This window comes from Pleurodeles waltl, chromosome 4_2 (assembly GCF_031143425.1).
Source record: "Pleurodeles waltl isolate 20211129_DDA chromosome 4_2, aPleWal1.hap1.20221129, whole genome shotgun sequence".
Lineage (NCBI taxonomy): Eukaryota > Metazoa > Chordata > Amphibia > Caudata > Salamandridae > Pleurodeles > Pleurodeles waltl.
The window spans coordinates 96,920,111-96,945,798 of NC_090443.1; the positions used below are offsets into that span (position 1 = coordinate 96,920,111).

General features: G+C 46.4%; 1 protein-coding gene across 2 annotated transcripts in view; it reads left to right on the forward strand.

Annotated features, from left to right (window-relative positions):
- Positions 1-705: 705 nt before the first annotated feature.
- The window catches only part of LOC138292306 (solute carrier family 26 member 10-like), a 208,009-nt gene continuing 183,026 nt past the window's right edge, over positions 706-25,688 (forward strand). The window contains exon 1 of one of the 2 annotated variants that reach the window (XM_069230842.1): positions 706-1,091. In XM_069230842.1, coding sequence (XP_069086943.1) covers positions 716-1,091 — 376 coding nt within the window. In that variant the 5' untranslated portion in view covers positions 706-715. The remainder of the gene's footprint in view (positions 1,092-25,688) is intronic. The other variant, XM_069230841.1, reaches the window with a different exon arrangement.

The following is a 25,688-nucleotide window of genomic DNA, read 5'->3' on the forward strand; positions in this document are numbered from 1 at the left end:
GAGCACTCAATCTCGACCCTCATAAATATCGAGAGGCGACTTCTCAGTTTCAAGACCAATACATTGCACAAAATACATAACTAAATACACTCAACATCTGGGAAAAGTAACACATTTTAAGGATTAGGGGCAGGTAGTTCATGCAACGTGAGGTAAATTTAAGAAATATAGGCAGGGATTGCATCGCTGACTCGGATTTCCTGATTGCTTGAAGGGTGCTTGTATAGGTTGTCGCTGAAGAGGTCACTGGTTTTGTTTTTAAGTTAAAGACAATAGTTTAGGCCCCGGGAGGAGCCCATGTCAGTGTTACTTACTTCACTGCCAACTTTGAATATTGTCAGTATTATCCCCCTTAAATCTCATATCTAGTGGTGAGGTCAGAAGACGAGTCTTACCCAGTGCTTTAAATGGGCAGGTACTGTTCGGTACTGAGTACCAGCACTTGTTTATTTTGAGAAGGAGAGTGCCTGCTGTTGTCAAGAAAAACGTAATACTTTTAATTGGAGAGAACTGGCACTTCTCAGAAACAAGCAGGTACTCTGATACACAGTACCTGCACTTCTATTTTTCCATCCTGGCACAGCCCCCACCCCATGACCCCGAGGCTTCTTCCGCCAAGAGATGATTTTACTAATCTCTTCGGGCCTTTCTTGGTAGAAGTCCTCACCTCGCCCGCTGCCGAGGGGATGGCAGCCACTCCCTTTCCTTTACCGGGATGTTGGCCTCTTGGCCTCGTTCCCAAGAGTGGAAAAGGTGCAGTCGCCCTGCGGACTGCTCGACCCTTATAAGAGCCGGCGCCAGCAGGAGGAGGACTCGCAGCACTATGAGCTCCGGGGTATCGGTGCGGAGAGGCGTCTTCACCGAGGAGCAGTTCTCAAAGCTCTTCAGCGAGCATGGCGACGACAGGCCGCCGGGTGGGAGCCTCCGGGAGCGTGTGAGGCACAGGTGTCGCTGCTCTGCCCAAGAGCTGCACCGCGCGCTGGTGGCGCGGGTGCCCCTGGCCGGGTGGTTACCTCGCTACAAGCTGCGGAAGTGGCTGCTGGGCGACCTCATGGCCGGATTGACGGTGGGCATCGTTCATATCCCGCAAGGTAAGACCGGGAGGTCCGGGGTGCCAGGCAGCCCCTGCTACAGCCGGTGCCCCTAGTTGTGTGACGCCCGGAAGCTCAGAGAAAAATCCAAAATGTACCCTATCCCAGGGGGTGGTTTAGAGGCAAAATAGTACTTCCGCCTGGGCGCCAATATCTCTAAGAGTAGATAGGTGAGATGTCAACAAATGCAAATACAATGGATGAATATATTTACATTGGATACTAGTAACATGAGTTATTTCCAGCGCATAGAGACGCCGAATCTCCAAAGGTACAATATGAGAGGATATATAAAACGAATTATAAAAATAACAGTATTACTTATTAGTATTATTTTATTATTATTATTATTATTATTATCATTACTATTATTATTGATATTATTTATATTATTGCGAGATTGAGTTCTATGGTGGCAAGAGGACACATTTTCAAGGGAAAAGCGGTTTAAAGGCTTAAAGTTGGAAGAAAGATGAAACTTGCCCCAAGAAAGCAAGTCAGGTTTTACTGCACCAGAGAGGAGGGTTAAATTGTCTTCCATTCATTTGCAACAATACTTAGTTTGTAAAATCAAAGCACTTCTCCATTTTGAGAGGTTTTCATTGGTATAGAGTTGTGTTCACAGCAAACTTGCTTGCATGCCCCGTGGAAAACATCACAGCTCAGTTATTATTGGCCACAATTCAGTGAATAATTTACACACGTGTAACCGTTTGCAAAATATAACAAGCATTTACAATGCAACGGGTCTCGCGTTTGCTCATGTTAGAGCTGATCGCGTTGTAACTCCTAACCAGACTTTTCACCTATCGGGCAAAAGTGCATTTATGTACATAACCCGAAAAAGTGAAATTAACTATGTAAAGCGCTCGACTTCTGCCAAGCGAGATCGCGCTCGTAAATTAGAGAAAAAGAAGTCCACGAGCCCGATGGAAAACAGCGAGCCTCGCATGTTTTCTGTACTTGGTCACTGCGCTCGAGGAGGGCTAGCTACCGGATAAGGCATGCCGTATGCGTGCCTTCGAATAATGAAAGCAAGCAGATTTTATTAGGCAAGCCCACGAACCAATAAAAAACACTGACGTGAAGTTGACAGGGCTCCGAGCCCTTTTCTAAATACTAAAGCGTCTCGCTGCGATACGCATGCGGGAGCGCATGCAACGCAGGCTCGACCCTAAAAATGTCTCATTAAGCTTCACCAATTGTTACTTAACTCGGCTGCACGATGTTTCATTGACTTCTGAACGATGGAAGCCAAAGTAATTCCCGCAGACATCGGGACTTGGGACCTGCAGTTTGCACTGACTTGCGACAATGGGATTCAACTCACAAGATTATCCTAAATGCTGAAAGGTGCTGGGCGTTAGTTCTTTCTGGGATACTTGCTCTGCAGGTTATGTGGATGCTAAAAAGAGGCAATATACGTGTGTCCGCTAGTAGTTTCTGCCGTGGTCAGAAGTAATTACATTTAAGGAGGCAAAACAAATAACAATCTTACTATTAGTATTTTTGCGGTGTGCCAGACCACACAGCTATTTGAGCACATAGGGAAGTAAAGCACTCAACACCTTTTCATCCCTCATTTATCTCACCTTTGACTCATCCAAAACCTCTCCTGTTACTATGATCACCCTAACCCTTTCCACAGACTCTCCCCTCTTTCATCTCTCCTTTACTCATCCCAAGCCTCATCCTATTACTATAAACTCACAATAAACACTTCTGGATTCTTCTCTCCGCTATCCCTCCATTACTCTAGTCAATTCATCTAACAAACTCACATATCCACCGCTCAAATTAACTCATAATAATAATAAAACTGTACTCATATTTCCCTATACTAATCCACCACTAATTCCTCTTGGGTTCTGGAGTAGCGTGCTACTCGCAGAAAAACATTTTTACGCCTCGTTAGTGGTAGTAAGCACTATATAAATACAATTACAATTACAATCCTTTGAATTTTGACTAAAAAGAGGCTCATTGACTTGGGTTATTACTGCCACTTTTTACAGCGCTATAAAACCGCCATCTTTGTTTGAAGAGCTTTATCAACGCCTGAAATACTTGAAAAAAACTGATTTTATTAAGAAAAATGATAACTGCAAAGAATAACATGTGAAAGATGTGTGATTGCCACTATCGGAATTCTTATTAGAAGGTGACAGACAAATAAGAAGTTTAATATTTTTTGCTATTTAAAGGAATTACTATACCTCTTACTCTAGGCTGTAGTAACCAAAATTGTGTACAGTTACACTCCTCGCCAAGCACAGCATCAGAGGTGCATTTTGGAACTTATAGTTGTTTCTTCCTATTAGCAGTTTTGAGGTTTTGCCTACTAGAAAGCCCAAGCACTACCAGTTGAGAGAAGCATTGTTAGCTTACCAATGAGTAGCTTCATTATTAGTCTCATTTGCTTGCTTCTTATTCTCTAGCTCGTGTGTGTTTTCCTTCTTCATCTTGTGTTTGTCCTTCACCCTTCACCTATAACAAGGAGGACTACTTGTGTCCTTCAAGTGCCCATTTTTTTAAGTGCTACTTATTTCGTTTTGTTTAAGCACTCTCCATGAGTGTAAGGATTTTCCAGCTGTCTCCTTAGTGTGCTTCTCTTCCCCCATCTTCTCTCTGTTTTGTGCTCTCTTTCTTGCCCATGTGCTTCTCTCCTGCCCACTCCCGTTGCTCTCTCGCCTGCTTACTTTTACCCCCCAAGCACAATGTTACTCTTTCTCCCTGTCAGTTTGTTTAATTTCGGGAATTAAATGTTACTTTTTTGTGAAATTCCTGAAATTAAGCCTTTACACCACCTTGCGTAATTACATGCTGTTAGGAATGGAGTCTCTAGTTGACATAGGTATTCATCTGTGTCCAAGTAGGGACCACAATCCTAGTCAGGGTAAGTCACACACAATCCAAATTATCCTGTGCCCACCGTGTAGTAACTTGGCACTGAGCAGTCACGCTTAACTTAGAAGGTAATGTGTAAAGTGCAATAAATCATACAGTAACACAGTGAAAACACTACAAAAATACACCACACAGGTTTAGAAAATATAAGATTTTTATCTGGTTAAATTAAGATCTAAACAATAAAGGCTCAATAAGCACAAGTTGAAATATCCCTTTTTCAGGATTAAGAAGAGTTAAATCTTAGAAATCAACAGTTGTTTTTTGTTAGTTCAAAGTACCTGGTTTACGTCACAAATAACATGCATGGAAACCGCATAGGAGAAGATGCGTGGAAAACTAGGGTGTGAGTTGGAATTTCTGGTGCGGCACAGGTGATGCGTCATTTCTTTCCACGCTGCAAGGGGCTTGCATTGATTTCCGGCATGAAGGCCTGGCTCCTCACTGCGATGCAGGGATCTTTTGACATCCAGGGACGATGCTGGGAAAAAAACTAGGCCTGCGGGAATAAGTCACAGCAAGAGCTGCATCGAGTCTTCACTCAGGAGGGCAGGCTGCGTCGTTCCAGCAGGTACTGTGCATCTATCCGGTAGAGCTGTGTGTCGAATTTCACGTCACAACGCAGGCACTGCGTCAATCTTTGTTCGGGAAGTCAGGCTGAGTTGTTCCGGTTTGGCTGTGCGGCGATTTTCTCGTCGCAGGACAGGCTGTGCATCGTTTCCGGCAGGCTCTGCGTTGATTTTCGGCCCACAAGGAGTTTCCTTGCAGAGATGAAGGCCCATTTATACTTTTTTAGCGCCGCATTTGCCGCATATGGTCCCCTTTCAGTACAGGTCTGTCTGCCAGGGTCCAAAAAGGGGGATGGCAATCCATTGAGTGAGGGCAGACCACTAGCCTTTGAAATGTAAGTGTAAAAACAACAGATGACGGATAGAATGCAGAACAAATGGAACATTCACCCCCAGTCACAGATCTGGGTTTAACCCGTTCGTTTTTTTGCTTGCCATGCAATTCCAGTTTAGACCCAGCCATATGCAAATCAGTCTTGACCCTGTTCCCCATGGGAACAGTCCAGCCTGAACTGCCAGGCCAGGTCTTCCCTGGACCAGAAACAAGCATCCCGGGACCGGTTTCAGGGTATCACCCTTCATCAGCCAGGCTAGCTTGAATCTGGTGGCATAGCAAGCACGGGACCCACGTCTGGGCATACCCTTCCCACCTAGAGTGACAAATGCAAAAACAACAGATGATGGACGGAATGCAGAACAAATCAAATATTCACCCCCAGTCACAGATCTGGGTTTAATCCATCATTTTTTTGCTTGCCATGCCATTCCTGTATCACCCTTCATCACCCAGGCTAGCTTGAATCTGGTGGCAACCCAGATCTGTGACTGGGGGTGAGTGTTTGAAAAGTTTCAACTCTCCGTCCATCATCCTTTTGTGTTGCTAAAGTTGCCCTAAGTGGGAAGGGTATGCCCAGACGTGGTCCCTTGCTCACTGTGCCACTGGATTCAAACTAGCCTAGCTGATGAAGGGTGATACCTTGAAACCAGTCCAGATGCTTGTTTTCGGTCCAGGGAGAACCTGGCTTGGCAGTTCGGGCTGAACTGTTCCCATGGGGAACAGGGTCAAGACTGATTTGCATTTGGCTGGGTTCAAACTGGGGTGGCATGGTGAGCAACAGAATGATGGATTAAACCCAGATCTGTGACTGGGGGGAGTGTTTGAAAAGTTTCAGGGCACAGTCCGTCATCCTTTTGTGTTTGAAATGTAAGTGTCAGGCCCTCCACCCTCCCAGCCCAGGAAGACCCATTCAGTATGCAGATGAGTGCAGGTGTGACTGAGAATCCTGTGTTTGTGGTTGTCTGGGTGAAATGCACAAGGGATCTGTCAGCCAGCCCAGACCAGACGTGGATTGGGCACAGGCTGTAAGTTACAGATGGATTTTAAGTGCAGAGAAATGCTCACTTTCTAAAAGTGCCATTTCTAAAATAGTAATATAAAATCCAACCTCACTAGTAGGCAGGGTTTTCTATTACCATTCTGGCCATACTAAATATGATCTGGTTACCTATTTTTGATCAGTCTCTACTACTCAAACGGTATATGAGGGTAGCCATAATGCTATCCTATGAAAGGAGCAGGCCTCACAGTTGTGGAAAACTAATTTAGGAGTTTTCCACTACCAGGACATATAAAACACACATGTACATGTCCTGCCTTTTAACTATATAGCAACCTGCCCTCTGGGTTACCTAGGGCCTACCTTAGGGGTGACTTATATGTAGAAACACAGGAGTTTAGGTACTTTGGCAAGTACTTTAAAATGTCAAGTCAAAGTGGCAGTGAAACTGCACATACAGGCCTTGCAATGGCAGGCCTGAGACATTGTTAACGGGCAACTTATTTGGAAGGTACAATCAGAGCTGGAGGCCCACTAGTAACATTTAATTTACAATTCCTGGGCACATGTAGTGCACTTTACTGGCGACTTACAAGTAAATTAAATATGCAAATTGGGTATGAGCCAAAGTTACCATGTTTTTAGAGAGAGAGCACATGCACTTTAACACTGGTTAGCAGTGGTAAAGTGTTCAGAGTCCTAAAGCCAGCAAAAATGAGGTCAGAAAAAGTAGAGGAGGAAGGCAAAAAGTTTGGGTGTGACCCTGCAGAAAGGCCATTTCCAACACATGCCATTTGAGAAAAATGTTACAGTGAACATGCTATTAGCTGTCAAAAGTTACTGTAAACTCATGAGAACAGCGAGCAGCTGTTGTTCAGAGTGTTTTTGGGTTTTTTGCATTTGTTTTTAGCGTGAAATGCATCCTTGCGTCAGACAATTTCTAAAGGGATGCATTTCACGATAAAATATAGCCTGAAATTCTGAATTTGCATTTTACTTAATTACGTGTAATTTCACTTAATTTCACAAATATCGTGCACCCCTTCATTTTACCCATTATAACTCATTGTTCCTTAGTTTCTGTCTGCTATGGACATGGGAATGGCATGCAATTATGGAAGGTGTGGGAGAGGCGTAATTTCAGGAATTTCACAAAAATTTAACATTTAATCCCCGAAATTACAAAATCGTAATTTAAATTTTCCCCAGGCTTAAAAAATGTGGCATACTCTGAGTTTGTGCCGCGGCCTTCATCCTGGAATGAGAAGTCTAGATATTTTGGTTTTACATTTCCACTTTTTCAAGTCGTTTTTACAGCAAAGACAAAAGAAGTGTGTAGGAAAGTGGGTACATTGGAACACTAGGCATAGTTGAGACAAGGATCAAGTAGGACACCCTACGTTAGTCAATACATACCAGCATCTCCACTAGGCTTTGGTTGTAGTAAACCTGTGCTCCCTTATTAATAAAGACCGCTTAAATAAATGCACAGTCCACTTCTATATCCTTACAGTCTTGTAGATGTCCCAGACTGCATTGCGCCCCTACTTTTGCCTTCCCTCTCACTCTACAGTAAAGTACACAGAGACACCTTGTCTCTTTCTTTCGGTGTCCCATTCCAGAAGGCCCACTTAGTTCGGCCCTTTCCCCACTCTTCTGAAATGTCCCAGACTCCTGAGTCGTCTGCACTTTATTTGCTCTGGCACTTGATTACCTTTTACGTACGGAATAGCTAAGCTGTTTGAGGTTGTGAGTTTTTTAACAGTGTACAGTGGATGGTGTACCATCCTACCCGTTCATCCAGATGACCCTACATATCTGAAAGTGCCACTCTATCTCCCTTACTATCTTACTGTCTTACTATATTCCTTACTCTTCCTTGTTTCACCTAATGCTTATGCGCAGCAACACTTTTTCCGGAGCACCAGTGGTGCTCCTCCTTTAAATTCACGCACTTCTTTCCACATAGTCCAACCTTCAAACTTACACTCCATCAATCATACACAACAAACGGGGTAGTCTCTCAGAAGGCCACCAACAACTGTTTTGCGGGTGGAATGTCCTACCTAAATGCTGCAACACCATACAAGGCCGGACATCATCATAGAGGTAAGTATTTGGTTTCCGCTACACTGATGAGCAGAAGGAGAGATGTCTTATTTATTTAGAGAGAGTTGTATACTAGTGTTCAATGGGTGTTTGGCCCCACTCAGGGGAATGTAAACAGGGATGTGATTCTACACTCATTCACAAAACATATACAGTTTTAGCCTGAGCAGAACACAGCCGTGTAGGAACAGGACTCCGACAATAAAAGGTAAATCTCATGTAATATGTCTGTTCACTTTTTCAAAACTTGCTCCCCGAATGTTTGGTGCATGGTTTATTCGCTGTTCATAGGTAGGATTTCTGGAATCCACCCTTTTTTATAAATAATAATGTGACCTTCATCACAATGGCAACAACAGCTAAATATTGATTGTGTATGCATGTGATATTTGTATAGCGCAAACCTATCAAAAAGTGGAGTTCTGAACAGGGTCAAAGGTACGCGTGCAGCAGGTGAGTGATTAGAGAGGTAGCCGGGTTCTGGAAGCGGAAGTGTAGTGTTACGGCATCATGATGCAGTGTTCTGTAGAGAGGCGAGGCTTCAACTCTTTCCTAAAGTGGAGTGGCGCTGGTGCAGTCCTGATGGATATTGTGATGTTGTTTCAGATCCTGGGTGCATAGACAGAAAAGGCCTGCTGCCCTGTTTTTTTCTTTATTTACATTTTTAGGTTCAGCGCACAAGCACTTTGACCTGTTGTAAGAATTGTGGGCTTTAACTTTGCCCACCTCACACCCATCACTTTCATTCGTTTGTGTGCTTGTCTTTCAAAAATCACTTGATGTCATTGGTAAATGCTTTAAATTTTTCCCGCCTTCGGGTGGTTTTGTTACTCCTTCCACACTGCCCTTGTTACATGGATAATTGCACGATTGCTGATATAGTTTGCTGTGAGCGAACTACTTTGTTTTTTGTCCCTCACCTTCGCACATTGTGGCCACAGCACTCACAGCACAAACTCGATCACCGCAATTGACGCACGTTCACTAATTTCTCCTTCAACGCTCACCTGCATCGTAAACTGCTCGCCCCCAAATGATAAATCGACATATAGATTGGTGAGTCAGTACTGAGAGATTTTCAAAAAGAAAAAGTATGAACAACTTGTTCCATTCTGGAACTTTATGTAAGCCTTTTTAATGTGCTGTCTAAAATCTAATCAAACATCATTTAAGGCATGTTTTAGTCTGTCCTCTGGCGAGATGGTCCCTCCTGACTCCTCGCCATGGCAACTGGTGTCGCATTTTAGAAGTGTCATGCCATATCATCATCTTGCTGGCTCACACACTCTCGCCTGACAAGCTCTCCATGCCCCTTGCCACAGCCGTGACAGGCTTATGCTGTTTATTTTCGGTGTCATGCGGGTACCAGCCAACTGAAACGCATATATAAGAATCATGTGGCAGGAAAAGATCGAATTATGAGGCGGGGTTTACGAATTTTTGTGGCAAGTAAAACAAGTTATGAATTTACAACTCCAATAGCGCTAACTCAAACAAATGGGTGACCCAATGCATTGCAAATGCTTGTTTTGTCTTCTTAGACTGCAGCCTTATGGTGTTCTGAAAGCCAATAGAAAGGGTGGGCTTGTCTACAAGATAAGTAGAGGAGTGCTGTTCATGATAGCTCATAAATGACAGCTGGTTTAGAAGATGGCGCAGCTAGCAAAAGGAGCCAATAGAGTTCCATTGGATGGATGGTCCGGGAAGTTGAATAATTTGCACCCTTCACAGGATGTTGACAAGATGTTGAATCTACTCTGAGACCCAAAACCAGGACCGGACTGGGAACCCAACGAGCCTTGGCAATTTTGTCAGTCCGGCCCTTGGGTCTCGAGTGGGGGGGGCTGCAGGGTGACGAAGCACTGCTGTTTTTGTTCTTTTATTACTGGGGAGAGATATTGCAGTACTGTTGCAAAACCGGCCCCCGTTACCAAACCCAGCCGCCTCCCTCCCAGCCAACCAGGAAAACACCCAGGGCCATATTTATACTTTTTGACGCTAAACTGCGCTAACGCAGTTTAGCGGCAAAAGATTTTGCGCCATCTAACGCCATTCTGAAGCGCCATGCGGGCGCCGTATTTATGGAATGGCGTTAGCCGGCGCAAGCGGACCGGCGCTGCCTGGTGTGCGTGGAAAAAAACCACGTAGACCAGGCAGCGCCGGCGTAGGGGGAAAATGGCGTTAGGGCGTCTTAAAATGGGGCAAGTCAGGTTACATCGAAAAAATCGTCGTAACCCGACTTGCGCCATGTTTTTTCGACGCCCATCCCCCATCAACATGACTCCTATCATTGTAAAGATAGGAGTCATGCCCCCTTGCCCAATGGCCATGCCCAGGGGACTTCTGTCCCCTGGGCATGGTCATTGGGCATAGTGGCATGTAGGGGGGCACAAATCAGGCCCCCCTATGCCACAAAAAAATAAAAAAAAAATACTTACCTGAACTTACCTTAATGTCCATGGGATGGGTCCCTCCGTCCTTGGGTGTCCTCCTGGGGTGGGCAAGGGTGGCAGGGGGGGTCCCTGGGGGCAGGGGAGGGCACTCTGGGCTCATTTTGAGCCCACTTGTCCCTTAACGCCATGCCTGACCCAGGCGTTAAAAAGCGGCGCAAAAGCGCCGTTTTTGGTCACGCCCACTCCCGGGCGTCATTTTTGCCCGGGAGTATAAATACCACGTAAAGGCCTGGGAGTCAGTTTTTAAGACGGGAACGCCTCCCTTGCATATCATTAACGCAAGGAAGGGGTTCACGCTAAAAAATGACGCACTCTCCGGGCACTTTGGCGCCCGAAGCGTCTAACGCCATAGTATAAATATGGCGTTAGTTGGCGTTAGTTTAGCGTCGAATTTGCGTCGAAAAAAACGACGCTAATTCGGCGCAAACGGAGTATAAATATGCCCCCCAATGCCCGCTACGGCCAGTCCGGCCCATGCTCAAAACTGGTTCTCATGTTTCAAAGTCTGTTACTCTAGTTCGTTTGCCCTCTGTCTCACAGCGGAGAACTTTAAAAAGTGTGCAACAAGAAGAAGTCGAACACTAGAAAGAGGTGTCAAATCTGTGGGGCTCTTATTGCTACCAAGAGAGTATTTTCGATTGGGAACGCGAAGAGAAGAAATAGCCACGCGTGTGTACATTGAGATCAGTGAGGACCGAGCACCATCTAGAGGAAGTTCAGAATCATGGTGTTCGTGAGGACTATTCTTAGACATTTTAATCATAGATTGGTCGCAGTTTCTAAAGTATTATTTTCGTCCTCCTGGTAGTTGTGTTTTTCTCACAAGCAACACAAAAACTGTGCATAAACACTTTAAGGGCATTACAAGCTTATACAGGCAACCGAATTTTGGCCAATATTCGGTTATATGTAGGGATATACTCACTTGGAAATGTCAGAATGCAGTTGCCAGATGGCTGTGCAAACTGGAGCTGTGAAGTATCCACCAGTGCGCCTTTTCCACTGAATGAAGCGAGAGGGGTTAACAGACATAGGCCCAGATTTATGGTGGCCTAGCGCCATTCCAACGCCACACTAGTGTCATATTTTTGACACTAATGTGGCATTGGAAGGGCAAATACACTGCGACATATTTACAAAGTGGCACAATGCAAGCATTATGCCACTTTGTAAATATGGCAAGGCGTTTTTGCCCTTCTAACGCCACATTAGTGTAAAAAATATGACACTAATGTGGCGTTGGAATGGCGGTAGGCCACCATAAATATGGGCCCAATTGTGCTCAGTGGGCCTGTGGGTGCTTTGCAGGATTAGCGTCATTCATTTTTAACGCTAATCCTGCAAAGGCCATGACTAGGGTAAAAAATTATGACGCTAGTCCACCTGACTAGCGCCATGGTGCGGTCTATTGTAAATACGGCCACACATGTTGGGGGGGGGGGGGGGGGGTGCGGCGCTAAGTCGCGCAAGAAAAGTGGTGCTGCACCAGGTGCAGCGCCACTTAACTTAAATATGCCCCCTTGAGTGAAGTTGAATTTAAAGCACACGCTAAAGCTTTTCTTGCCTTGTGTAAATGCATTCGAATTAATTACATCCACATGTTTTTTTTTAAATAATTTAAGACGGAAATTCAGAACATTGTCCTCCCCTAAGCAGTACTTTTAAGTTCCCTATGTATGCCGAAGATGGGTATCTCTCAAAGTTATTCATCAATCAATCTCAGACACCTTTGCCTTGTTTGCTGTCGCCGGCCTGTTTGGAAATTACTAAAGTCTCGATAGCTGCTTAATTCCTAACAGGTTACCCGATGTTGTGAGCAAGAATAAGGCAAAACAAATTCGATTTTGAGTGCACAATGGCCCATTTTTATACTGTTTGACGCAAACTAGCTTTAGCTCAGGTTTGCGTCAAAAAGTAGAGCGCCGGCTAGCGCCATTCTAGGACGCAAGCCAGGTGCCATATTTTAAGAATGGCTCAAGCCGACGCTAAGGCCTGGTTAGCATCAAAATACAGGACACTAAACGGGTAGAGGAGGCATAGGGAAAACTGAAGTTTGTGCGTGAAAAAAATGGCACTAGTCAGGTTAGAGTCAAAATAATGACTCTAACCTGACTAGCACCATTGTTAGACGCACAACCCCCATGGATATGACTTCTGTCTCAGTAAAGACAGGAGTCATGCCCCCCAGCTCAATGGCCATGCCCAGGGGACTTGAGTCCCCTGGGCATGGCCATTGGGCACAGTGCCATATAGGGGAGCCCAAGTTATCCCATCCAGCCCCCACTATGGCACTTAAAAAAAAAAAAAAACTTACCTGTACTCACCTCTACTTACCTAGGAAGGGGTCCCCCATCCTCCGCTGTCCCTCTGGTGCAGTTGGGAGTGTCCCTGGGGCCTGGGGTGGGCACCTGTGGGCTTATTCCATGGTGTTCCACCTTGGAAATAGGCCCACAGGTCCCCTAACACTTGCCCTGACCCAGGTGTTAAATAATGGTGCTAAGCAAGCCTAGTGCCATTATTTAGGCCCACCTCCCTCCCGTGCATGATTTTTGCACGGGAGGATAAATAAGGGGCTAGGGCCTTAGAGTAATTTTTTGCCTGGAAACGCCTACCTTGCATCTCATTGATGCAAGGTAGTTTTCCGCAGACCAAAAATGACTTTAACTCCATATTTTGCGCCAAAATATAAATATGGGGTAAAGTTTGCGCCCGATTTGCGTAATAAAAAATGACACAAATCCGGTGCCAGCAGAGTATGACTATGGGCCCATAAATCTTGTGTGATCTCGACATTCTTAATATAAAATAAACTAATCTACAGGTTCCACACTCCCACCCTGTGCACGGGCATTTCACCCACACACCAGAAACATGCGCTGATATTTTTCTTAAACTTCACTAGAGCTAAACTTTGTCAGGTTCCTGTGAGAATCAGCAATGTCTAGTAGGGGTGTGCCCCAGCCTGATTGCCAGAATATCCAACCACTATGTAAAAAAATCTCCCTTGGATTTATTTCAAATAAGTGAATCTATCATAGGTAGATATGCTAACGGATTGGCATTGGTCCAGTCTTCGTAGAAAAATGTTGGACCACCTTGGGCCAAATGAATACATCTAATTTGCTTTTTAAAAGCAATGCCAGTCTCGATGATCCAAGTGCTTTGAACCCTTCCAGATACGAGCAAGAGCATATGACAAAATGAAATGGGCCCCATTTGAGACTTTGTTGAGGGTGCCTAAGCGTTCACCTAAGCTGGCTGCTATCCAGGCATACGGAAGCTTTCGGCTGATCGGAGTACACACTTGGGTACAGCCGATGACTTGTTATCCTCCAGAAAATGTCTCCACTTCCAAGGACCCGCCCACCCTACCAATAGAGGCTCTGAATATAGGACTTCCCGGCTGTGCTCCTTTTCCCTTGAAACGCATTCTTTATCCTGCTTGTTGTATGGTTTTCTACGCATGCTTACGCTCATATTTTTGACTAGACGTTTTCGTCGATCTAACGCCAACTTGAAAATCCTCCTTTTTTTAGACCCATTTTCGTTTGGTGTCTTTGTTGTAGGGATTAGCACCGTAGCTGAGGAGGAAGAGGTCAGTCCCAGATTATCAAGATACTTGTAGAGGAAATCCGACATAAATTAGATCTACTTAGGTTCCCACTATGTAAATATACTTTGTGTGGATAGCAGGAGCATATGTTCTGAATCCTGGATCTACTCCGGCACCTCTGCTTTATAGCACTGAAAGCACCTCCTCCATTGTCTGGACCTTCCTTCAGTTCACCTTCAGTCTCCATTGCTATCTCTTCCGCTGCCAATATCTCCTCCTTTTTCCTGTTTCTTATACACAAAACACTTTGGAATGCCGTCCACCTCAATAGATATACAAATAAAATATAATGTCTTTTTTTAATGTTTAGTCTTGATCTTTGGCTTTGAAATGAGGCCAGCTTGATTCTTTTTTTAATCCAGAATCATATCTTTTTTGAGCATTCTACGATTTATCTTAACTGGTAGATGGGTAGGGCAAATTATGGTTTTAAATATGATACTTTTTCATGCAAATGAGGCCGTAATGGTTTTCAGAGTAATCAAATAGCATACATTTGCACTGGTTATGAGGTGGGAGATTAATTCCGATCCAAATGCAAACAAGAGTTTGTACAGGGATCACGTTTTCATGGTGTGCAACAATGATCACATCCCTACTGTTTTTCCATGACAGATTTCTGCAAGTCAAACTTGCCAACGTTTATCATAAGAAAAGGCCTGGACGTAACGGACTTTTGGGAGAATCCAGTCTATTAAATAGTGGGATCACTATTTAATAGACTGGATTCAGTCTATTAAGTGAAGCTCCAAGTGAAAACATGGGGCCTATTTATAAAAAAGTCACACAGTGCAGCAAAGCAAGTCACCTTGCTGCGCTGTAGTGCGCTGCTTGACAGGGAAAGGGCAGGAATGCACCATATTTAGGGCAATACAGCACATTCCTGCCTGTTCATTTGCAGGAGAAGAAACAACTTCCTTCACAAAACAATCCTGAGAGGCATATTCCTCTCTCTCTGTGAGCTGCAGAATGTTTCTCCTCATTATGCCTCTTCTGGAAAGACGGACCTTTTTGGCACATTCCCAGGTTCCCATCAAAATTGTGGGAATTACGTGGGAACACCCATGCAACACCCATGGAATGCCTTCCCAGGGCAGAGTGAGGCAACGCAGTGATTTGTGCTGCATTGCCTTACTCCAGGTTTGTGGAGCCACTCAGGTCCACACTAAGTGGCCTTGAGTGGCTTCATAAATCTGACTTAAGGTTTGGTTTGCTCTTGTGCCATGTTGCGTGGTGCAAGAGCGATGCAAACCAGCTTGTAAATAGGTGCGTGGAGTAGGAGCAGTTTCTCGCACCTGTAACTGCATCACTCCTGGCTAACGGCATTTAAATTGCGGTAAATACTTCCCCTTTTCTAATCTACTCAGAAATAGAGCCTGTCTGGGAGCTGGTAAACTCACAGCAGGAGAATGTATCTTTTCTAGTAGCACACTGCCATCTAGCGGTCTCTCCCTTACGATACTGCTCCATTTATATGGGGCCAGAATAAAAGCCGGGCAGAGCAGTATCCACAGAGGGGAAGGTAGGCAGAAGGGAGGGGTGAGAGGGATTACTGCTCAGCGCGATGACAAATTAACTCGTGTTCCAGCACCTGAAATTATCAGGTGCATGAGCACCAGGGCCAATTACCAGCTGCATAAATCCACCCTGTGAAATTGCTTGTGGGTCGAGCCAGGTAGGGGACTGCTGGCAGAAACACACCTGGCTGCCAACTGACAGCTACACTTGTGCAGAGGAGCACACAGTGTTCGTCCCTGACTGGTAGCAGCCTACTGTGAACTATGCTTGTGCTCACCGCCATTAGCCACGCTTTGGACCGATAGCACCACCTGCCCTATTTTTCAGCAGCTGAAAGGCGGTGAAACATGGGAGTGGAAAAGGTCCCGTTAGTCAGCCCGCAATAATAATGCCATGCGATCGTCACTTAAGCCCCATTCCATTCTGGGAAGAATGAACTTGTAATAACCAGAGTTAAGAGCAGGAATAAGGACCTGAAAAAGTAATTCCTTCTACCCGCTGTCTAAATCCGCTGACTTAGAATCGGTCCCGTGGAGTCTCTTTCCACATGTTGAAGTTAGCCGGCCCGTCCCTTGCGAATGATATATTATTATAGCGCTTACTACCCCTCACCAGGTGTTATTCTTGAAGCGTCATTCAACGTCTTTGTATGAAGCCCTCGCCAGGAATCCCAGTCTCCATCCTGATAATGTTGCTACTTAGTTGTCGGTTGCAGGTCACACATTGTGGTCTAGACAACTGCGGAAGAACAATGTGGCAAGTTTTGTCTTTTTTGCCTCAGACCAAGAACCCGTGTATGCAGCGCACAAGATTTTAAAAGTTATTTTTCACCACCATTAATCAGTGCAAGAAGGACAAGGTGATTATTTTGTGGTCTGATATTTTCAGCTAGCCTTTGTGCTGTTTTTTGACCGAGTCGGATCCTTTTTGACCAATAAATGTTAATTTGCATTGGTCCAGCCGAGAAGTAGCACGACTTACTCTAGGCCCATCTTGTCCTATGTGCTGTGACTTTGCAGTTTGTGCCGGTGGAGATCAGTGTATCTGTCAGTGCCGTAACGAAACTTGAGGGCCCCCTGGAGGGTAAAGGGAGCTCCCCGCTCCGGACTCACGCAGGAACTCTCAGGCAGAGTACTGTGCTGAGGGGCCTCCTGGAGCTCGGTCCCCCCACGCACTGCGGGGGCTGCAGGGGCCTCTGTTATGCCACATTGGTACCTGTCAGTGGCATAACGAAACTGGAGGCCGCACGCTGCACAGAACATGGAGGGGACCTCTCTCTGGACTCACTCAGGCCGGGTGCTGTGCTGATGGGTTCCGTGGAGCCCACCCACACCGCAGGGCTGCAGGGGCTGTGGGGTACTTTGTTTCACCCCTGGTACCTGTTACTGCTTTCGCTTACAAAGGTTGGGAGTTGAGTAAAAAATAACTCTACAATTTCTAACTTTTGTATTTCGAGTGGCAACGGGACCCAATGTTTTGACCACTGAAATTGTAGTTAGTTGTCATGCACTTCAGGGCATATTTACAAGCCCATAGCACCACCGGAGCTACACTTTTTGTGACGCTTCGGTAGAGCTGTGCATTATGCTTATTTACAAGGTAGGGCTAAGCCACTTTTTGTGGCTTAAAGCCGCCTTGTAAATATGGCCCACCAGATGCAGTTTTCTGTGGCAGAGGAGCAATAATGCGTCCATTTCTTACGATAATGGCATTACTCCTAGTCCTACTCCCTCGCCTTCCTTTCAACCAATGAGGCTTCCTGTCTCCTCCTAGACCCTCCCTTCCCCTTTTAAACACCCCCGCCCCCACCACTCCTGTACAAAAACAAGCCCAAGCAGCAACTCAGACGGTCCGTACCGGGGGGGCGGGAGGGAACGGAAAGGAAGGCGAGGGAGTAGGACTAGGAGTAATGCCATTATCGTAAGAAATGGACGCATTACCTCCCATCCCTCCCTCGCCTTCCTTTCAACCAATGAGACATAGCAAGAGAAAAACAGGAAACGTGACTGAGTTGCAAGAAGTTTATTACAATGCACAAAGACCATATCCTATCCCTATTACCTCATAGAGGATAAGACCCGGTGACCCAACACCGACTCCAAACTACCCAAGTCCGTCAGCCTATAATGCCGAACAAATGCTGAAGGAGAGGCCCAAGTGGCGGCCCTGCAAATTTCCACCACTGAAGCCCCCTGAAGCTCAGCCACTGTAGCCGCCATACCCCTGGTAGAACGGCCCTGAGTCCCCTGGGGAGGAACCACCTCTTTCAACGAATACGCCAACAGAATCAAAGATCTCACCCACCAACTTAATGAAGCCGTGGAAGGCTTCTCACCCTTCTGCGCCGGACCGAAATTCACAAAAAGCTAATCACCTTTACGGAATGGAGCCACCACACGCAGATACTCCAACAACGCCCTGCGCACATCCAAAGAATGTAACCGAACCTCCTCATCCGAGGAGGGTTTCGGACAAAATGAAGGAAGGATGACCTCCCGGCGAGCATGGAAAGATGAATTAACTTTCGGAATAAAAGAAGGAACCGGAACAAGTACCACACAATCCGGAAAATCTTTACAAAAAGGAAAAGAACAGGCCAAGGCCCCCAATTCCCCTAAACGGTGGGCCGAAGTAATGGCCACCAAAAAGAACGTCTTCAAAGAAAGATGGCGCAAGTCACAGTCCCCCAGAGGTTCAAAAGGGGCAGCAGTCAATGCATCCAAAACTAATGAAAGATCCCAGGAAGGAAAAGAACGTACAGGGCGAGGAAACAAATTAAGAAGCCCCTGAAAAAATCTAGGCATCAAATGACCCTCATCCGACAGATTACCCAAGGACCCCTAAATGCCTGAATAGCCGCCCACTGCACCCGCAGAGAAGCCACCGACAACCCCAGTTGTGCACCATCCTGTAAAAATTGCATAACATCAAAAATAGAAGTGAAAGTAGGATCCAATTTATGCCGGAAGCACTAAGAAGAAAAAACTTTCCACTGTCTACCATCCGAAATCAAAGTGGAATGCCGCCTTGAAGCCAGCAAGGTAGAACTCAAAGCCACTGGTACCCCCAGACCCGTCAAACCCCGGCATTCAACTTCCAGGCCGTCAAGTGTAACCTCCCCAGCGACCCCTTCGAGAGGCAAGGAAACTCCAGGGGAGACGGACAAAGAGGAAGAGGCCACATCCGACCGGATGCCATAGACTGCAGCAATGGAAACCAATTCGCCCTCGGCCAATGGGGCGCAATCAAGATAACCCTGGCTCCCAGATGCCTCACTCTCAACAGAAAGGACCGGATCAGCTGAAATGGCGGGAAAGCGTACGAAAGGCCCGAGGCCAAGGACACGACATTCCGTCCACCTCCCAAGCCTGAGGACACCGAAACCGGGAGCAGAAGCGACTGAGTTTCGCATTCTCCGGGGACGCAAACACATCCAGCACCGGAAGACCCCAGAGACGAACAAGATGAAGAAACAGCGACCTCCGGAGGGAGAAAAGTTGCGAGGAAGGAATCACCCTGCTTAGCAGATCCGCCCGAACATTGACCACCCCCGAATGTAGGTAGCCCGGAGAGAGGGAACCCATTCCTGAGCCCACACAAAAATCTTCCTGGCCAGACTGAACAAAGCCCTCGACCTGCCCCCCCCGTCGGTTTACTTAAGCCTTGGCTACTAAGTTGTCTGTCCGAATAAGAACCGCAACTCCCTTCAGGGACACCTGGAAATGAATCAGAGCCAACAACACTGCCTTCAACTCGTGCCAATTCGACGATCGGTTGGCCTCCAGCGGGGACCAAATTCCCAGAATCTGTGCCGACCCCATCCAAGCACCCCAACCTGAGAGGCTGGCATCCGTAGTTACCACCACTAGGCTCAGAGGAGACAAAGACACCCCTACCCGAAGATGATTGTACCCCAACCACCATCTCAACTCCCTGTGAATCAACCCTGACCCCGGAATCCGGGTCATCAGAGAGCCAGACCCTGGCGCCCACCTTCTCAGGAACCAGTTCATTAAGCAAAGAAGATGGAATTGCACCCAAGGAACCAGAAATATTACTGACGCCAAATGACCTTGCAGACGTAACCATAGAAGCGCACGGGGGGCAGACTGCGACACAACCTCCCTCACCAGGGACTGGAGTACACCTAATCTCTTTTCCGACACTGTCACCAAACCGAGAAGAGTCCGAAACCGAGCCCCTAGAAAAACCAGATCTTGGGAAGGGACCAAATATGACTTCCCCCAGTTGATCAAAAACCCGTGGTTTTGCAGGACCACCAGTACCCGGGCCACCTGCCTCCACAACAGGCCCTGTGAGTGTGCATGTATTAGGATATCGTATAGATAAGGATGAATAAACACCCCTTCTGAATGTAGCAGAGCCACCAGGGGGGCCAGCACCTTTGTGAAAATCCGGGGAGAAGACTTGAGGCCAAAATCTAGCACACAAAACTGATAAAGTTCCAGGCCTACAGCAAACCTTAGGAACCGCTGAGAAGTCTTTGCCACAGGCACATGTAGGTATGCATCCTGCAGATCCAGCGACGCCATAAAATCCCCCTGACTGACCATCAGAAAAATAGTCTGAATTGACAGCATGCGGAAATGCACCGTCTTGATCCAAGCATTCACTCCTTTCAGATTGAGAACAGGCCGAAAAACCCCTGACACCTTCGGAACTAGAAACAAGACAGAATAAGTGCCCCGGCCCCTTTCTTCTAGAGGAACGCGGGAAATGGCCCCTTTGAAAAGTACGTTCCGGACTCCGTCCAACAACGCCTCTCTCCGTGCCCCGACCGCAGGCAGAGGAGTGGGACGCACCCCTGAATCTGGAGGCACCACATCGAAATCTATGACGTAACCATTGGCCACAATGTCCAGCACCCAATGATCGCTGACACTCTCCTTCCAAGCAGAAAGAAAGTGCCTCAGCCTTCCTCCAACCTGCCCAATGCCAGGCCCACAGTGATTGTCAGGACCCCTCCTTGAACCCACCCCGGTTTGCAGGAGCAGCTTTCTTAGGGGAAAAACGGGGCTGAAAACGACATTTCCTGAAAGAAAAAGATTTTGCATCCATCTTGGGAGAAGAACAGGAATGCTTCTTCCACCCTTTGCAAGAAGCAGAGCCCCCTTTATAAGGTAAGGCATGCTTCCTTTCCTTAAACGCCTTGGAAAGCATTGAAGGCAACTGATCTTCAAACAAGCTATGACCTTCAAAGGGCAGTCTTAGGAGAGCAGACTTCTCCCCAGGATCCGCCTTCCACGACCGCAACCAGAGGGACCTACGGGCCCCAATCAAAGCCCCAGATGCCAGAGCCGAAGTACGGACCACATCCGACGATACGTCCGCCAGCAACCTGGCCTGCTGCTCCATACCAGCCAGAAGTTCGGAGCACTCCGCACCTTCCTGAACAGCAACTGCCAGTTTATCAAAGTCCTGTACCAACGACTGGGCCGCATAAGCAGAATATATACCCACTCTCAGGGCCAGATTCTCTGCCGCAAAAGCCCGCTTGAGACCAGAATCCACCTTACGGTCCGTGGCATCAGTAGGCACGCAATCCTCCGGATTGACGGCCGTCTTGCTAATCAGGGTTGCCAAAATTGAATCCAGACGAACAGAGGGAAGCAGTACATCCTCCCCTTCTAGCAAATAAAGTTTCTGAAGGAACCGTGGAACTTGAGCTTTATCCACATCCTTCCATTCCCGGAACACCATATCCTTCACAGGTCCCTGAAAAGGCATGGCAAACTTAGAAGGCGTCTGATACTGAGGGAACAAGTGGGAGTCAGAGCTCGTAGGCTGAAACACTGGAAAACCTAAATTGTCCCGTACATGTGACATCACCTCCCACATCTCCTCCCTGGAGACATATTCCCCCCAGAGGAGGTAGATGGAGCTTCCCCCTACTCATCATCTGAAGAGGACCTCTCCGCAATAGTAGGTGGATGTGTTGCTTTAGACCGAGTAGGCCTAGCCATCCCTGCCTGGAGAGGCCTAGAAACAGCCACCTCTATCATGTCCTGCACCTCCTCCCTGGACATGAGTGGCGCAGCACCACCACCCGGAACCTGGTGACCCCCAGGTGTAGACATGGCAGCAGTACCCTCCTCCCCTGAGGAGGAGGAAGAAACAATCCTGCGTCGTTTTGCAGGAACCTTCGGCATGTCAGACTCAAATAGCACTGCCACCTCATTGAACCCAACCTCCAAATATACTGGGTACAGGGCCTCCCACAAAAATCATTCAGCCAATCAAAAAATACCAATAATTCAAGATCTCAGTTAAAAATGCGGGCAGAACGCCCGTCCTACCAGTCCTGAAGTCAAAAATGCACACCGGCACCTCCGTGCGGCTCCGCGGGCCGAGGAACCGGAAATGGACGCCCCAGCCGCAAAGAGCCGACCGACCTCATCAGCCGACTCTCAGAACGCGTCTGTCAAGCAGCCCCACCTGCTCACAAAGACGCGACCGGCCAGAGCACACCTCGAGGAGTGAAGCAACGACGACCCCCAGGCCCCGCCGTGGAGGAAAAGTGAAAGGTAAGTCTAGCGGGGGCTAGACAGAAAAAACAGGAGGTGGTGGTGGTGGGGGGGGGGTTTAAAAGGGGAAGGGAGGGTCTAGGGGAGGCAGGAAGCCTCATTGGTTGAAAGGAAGGCGAGGGAGGGACGGGAGGTAATGGGTGTTGCTGTGGGCATTCCACAGCAACACCCATTGCTTTTGATGCTGCCCTAGATTGACAAGAATCTGTAAATCTGTGGCTGCGCCAAATACTAACGCCACCCCTTGGATGGCATTATCATGGCGCAATTAGGAGAAATTCTTTTATTTCTCCTTGTTTTTGCTTTTTCTATGCGTGCTGCACTCTGCAGCACACATAGAAATAGCCAAACCATCATGAATAATTGTTTATGTGCAGGAAGGTGTCCCTTCCTACACAGAAACAATCATTAAATAATGGCAGTTTGGTACTTCTATGTGTGCTGCATTATGCAGCACACATAGAAGCAGCAGATTGCCATTGTAGATTGTTTATGTGCAGGACGGGACACCTTCCTGCACATAAACATCCCTTCAACGCAGACACCCTTGCACTATGGTGCGTTGGTGCTGGCAGGTAAATTTAGCACCAGCATTAGGGGATACACATATGAGCGCCGTATTTTTGTAACTATGGCGTATCCCTGCATTTCAGAACTGACGCAGCGCAGCGTTGCCTATTTTGGCATAGCACCATGCTGCGCCACTTCATTGTAAATATGACAGTTCGTTTTTTGGTCTGTAAAAAAAAAACTAAGCTCACTCATCAATTCAATAAGATGCACTTGTGGCGGGCTTGGATGTCTAGGTGGCAGAAAACTATTGGCAGAAGCACAACTGCTCAACAAACTGTAGACGAAAAAGCAAGGTTAAAGCACTTTGTCCCACAAGTTTTATGGTTGGATTTTTAATATTGTATCAAGTTCTGCGGCGTTGCCTAGGCTAGATTTGCTACATTTAAATGCAATATTTTCAAACAAAAATGTCAGTCAAAAGCATTAAACAGCGTAAAAGTTACATTTTTAGTCCAACGTTTTTAACCAAAAGGTTTCTTGAGACAAACACAAAATGCAAATCATTTCAGTAAGTATAGGTGTTCTTAAGCATACTCTTTTTTCCATATTCCTATTACGTTACAATAAAGATATACAGACAGGACAAATTCAATGAAAGCAATATTGAAAACATTTAGACAGCATTGAGCTCGAGCATATTCATTCGCATAGTTCACATCATGAACACAATTTTCTCTTACCACTGTTGACAAACATACATTGATCACATATGACTGTTAAAAATATAAAAAAATATTTTTTCCAGAGGACCCTTTACTGTACTTCGATTAAAAAATTCAGAGAGTAACAATCACTTTTTATTATGACCTTACCGAGCAGAATGGTTTAGTTGTTGTTGTCTGATAGGCTAAAGAGGGATTGGCTAGGTTGATTTTGTTCAAAAGTTTTGTTGCCAAAATATTTCTTCATTATAGTGAAAAGGGTGTGGTCTGGAGGCCAATCCTCCACACCACATCTGCTCCTATTATCTTACGTGAATGCCTCTAAAGAGCTTAAACTTTAAAACAGGGCTCCTAGTACTTCTAGAAATAGATAACACAACATGGTATTGACTATGGCTAATTGTGAAAATTATCTTCACCCCTATATTTGCGATTAGTGTAAGTTTTGCAGTCAAACATCTGGGGGCATATTTATACTCCGTTTGCGCCGAATTTGCGTCGTTTTTTTCGACGCAAATTCGACGCATAACTAACTCCATATTTATACTTTGGCATTAGACGCGTCTAGCGCCAAAGTTCATGGAGTTAGCGTCATTTTTTTGCGTGAACACCTTCCTTGCGTTAATGATATGCAAGGTAGGCGTTCCCGTGTTAAAAAATGACTCCGATGCATATGCGTCGTATTTATACTCCCGGGCAAAAATGACGCCCGGGAGTGGGCGGGTCTAAAAAACCCGCATTAGCGCCGGATTTTAGCGCCTGGGTCAGGGCAGGCGTTAAGGGACCTGTGGGCTCAGAATGAGCCCAGAGGAGCCCTCCCCTGCCCCCAGGGACACCCCCTGCCACCCTTGCCCACCCCAGGAGGACACCCAAGGATGGAGGGACCCACCCCAGGGACATTAAGGTAAGTTCAGGTAAGTATTTTTTAAAAAAAATTTCTGTGGCATAGGGGGGCCTGATTTGTGCCCCCCTACATGCCACTATGCCCAATGACCATGCCCAGGGGACAGAAGTCCCCTGAGCATGGCCATTGGGCAAGGGGGCATGACTCCTGTCTTTGCTAAGACAGGAGTCATTTCAATGGGGGTTGGGTGTCGTAAAAAAATGGCGCAAATCGGGTTGAGGCGATTTTTTTGCCTCAGCCTGACTTGCACCATTTGTGGACGCCCATACGCCATTTTCCCCCTACGCCGGCGCTGCCTGGTGTACGTCGTTTTTTTTAACGCACACCAGACAGCGCTGGCGGCTAACGCCGGCTAACGTCATTCAATAAATACGGCGCCCGCATGGCGCTTCAGAATGGCGTTAGCCGGCGCTAATTTTTTTGGCGCAAAACTGCGTTGCCGCAGTTTTGCGTCAAAAAGTATAAATATGGCCCCTGGTGTTTTTTGTATAACACGAATTCGTTATGTCAGAAGTAGAATGTTTTCTGACTTATCTGCCTATCTAGCACTGTGTTGGCTCATCAGAAGTTTAGTATTTGTGACTCAGCTAGTCGTGTTTTAGATTGCTGGAAGGGTAGTGTTCTTTGATTTGTGTAGCAGTGTTTTTCGATTGCCTGGAATCTCATATTCAATGAATTATCTGACAGTGTTTTGGATAGCTACCATTCTAATGTTCAATTATTAAAGCTCCAGTGTTCAGAGCATCTGGAGTCTAGTGCTTGAAGATTCATGCAGCACTGCTTTGGATCTCCAGATGTCTTGTGTTTGGTCAGTCATGTAGTAGTGCTTTGGATCCTCGGGTGTTTACAGTTTGCTGAACCATCTAGCAGTGTTTTATATCATTGGTAGTAGAGTGTAAGGTGATTCATGTAGCAGTATTTTGACTTAATTAATCTAGCATTCAGGTAATCATTTATTAGTGTTTTGGATTATTAGAAGTCTAGTGTTCATTGATTGATTCAGCAGTGTTTTGATCATTAAGAGTCTAATATTTGAAAATTTGTGTAGCAATCTTTTCAGTATTCATTCATGATGCACCACTTTTCTAGCGCCCTATTGCATCCCCCTAACAACACCTTGGGCCAGATGTAGGAAACTGTTTGCGACTCGCAAACGGCAAAATTTGCTGTTTGAGACTCGCAAAACGCAGTTTCCTATGCAGAAATGCATTTTGCGAGTCGGAACCGACTCGCAAAATGCATTTCCGACTCGCAAATAGGAAGGGGTGTTCCCTTCCTATTTGCGACTCGCAGTGGGATGCAATACCATTTGCGACCGCGTACGCGGTCGCAAATGGCATCGCAGTTATCATCCGCTTCAAGTGGATGGTAACCCACTCGCAAATTGGAAGGGGTCCCCATGGGACC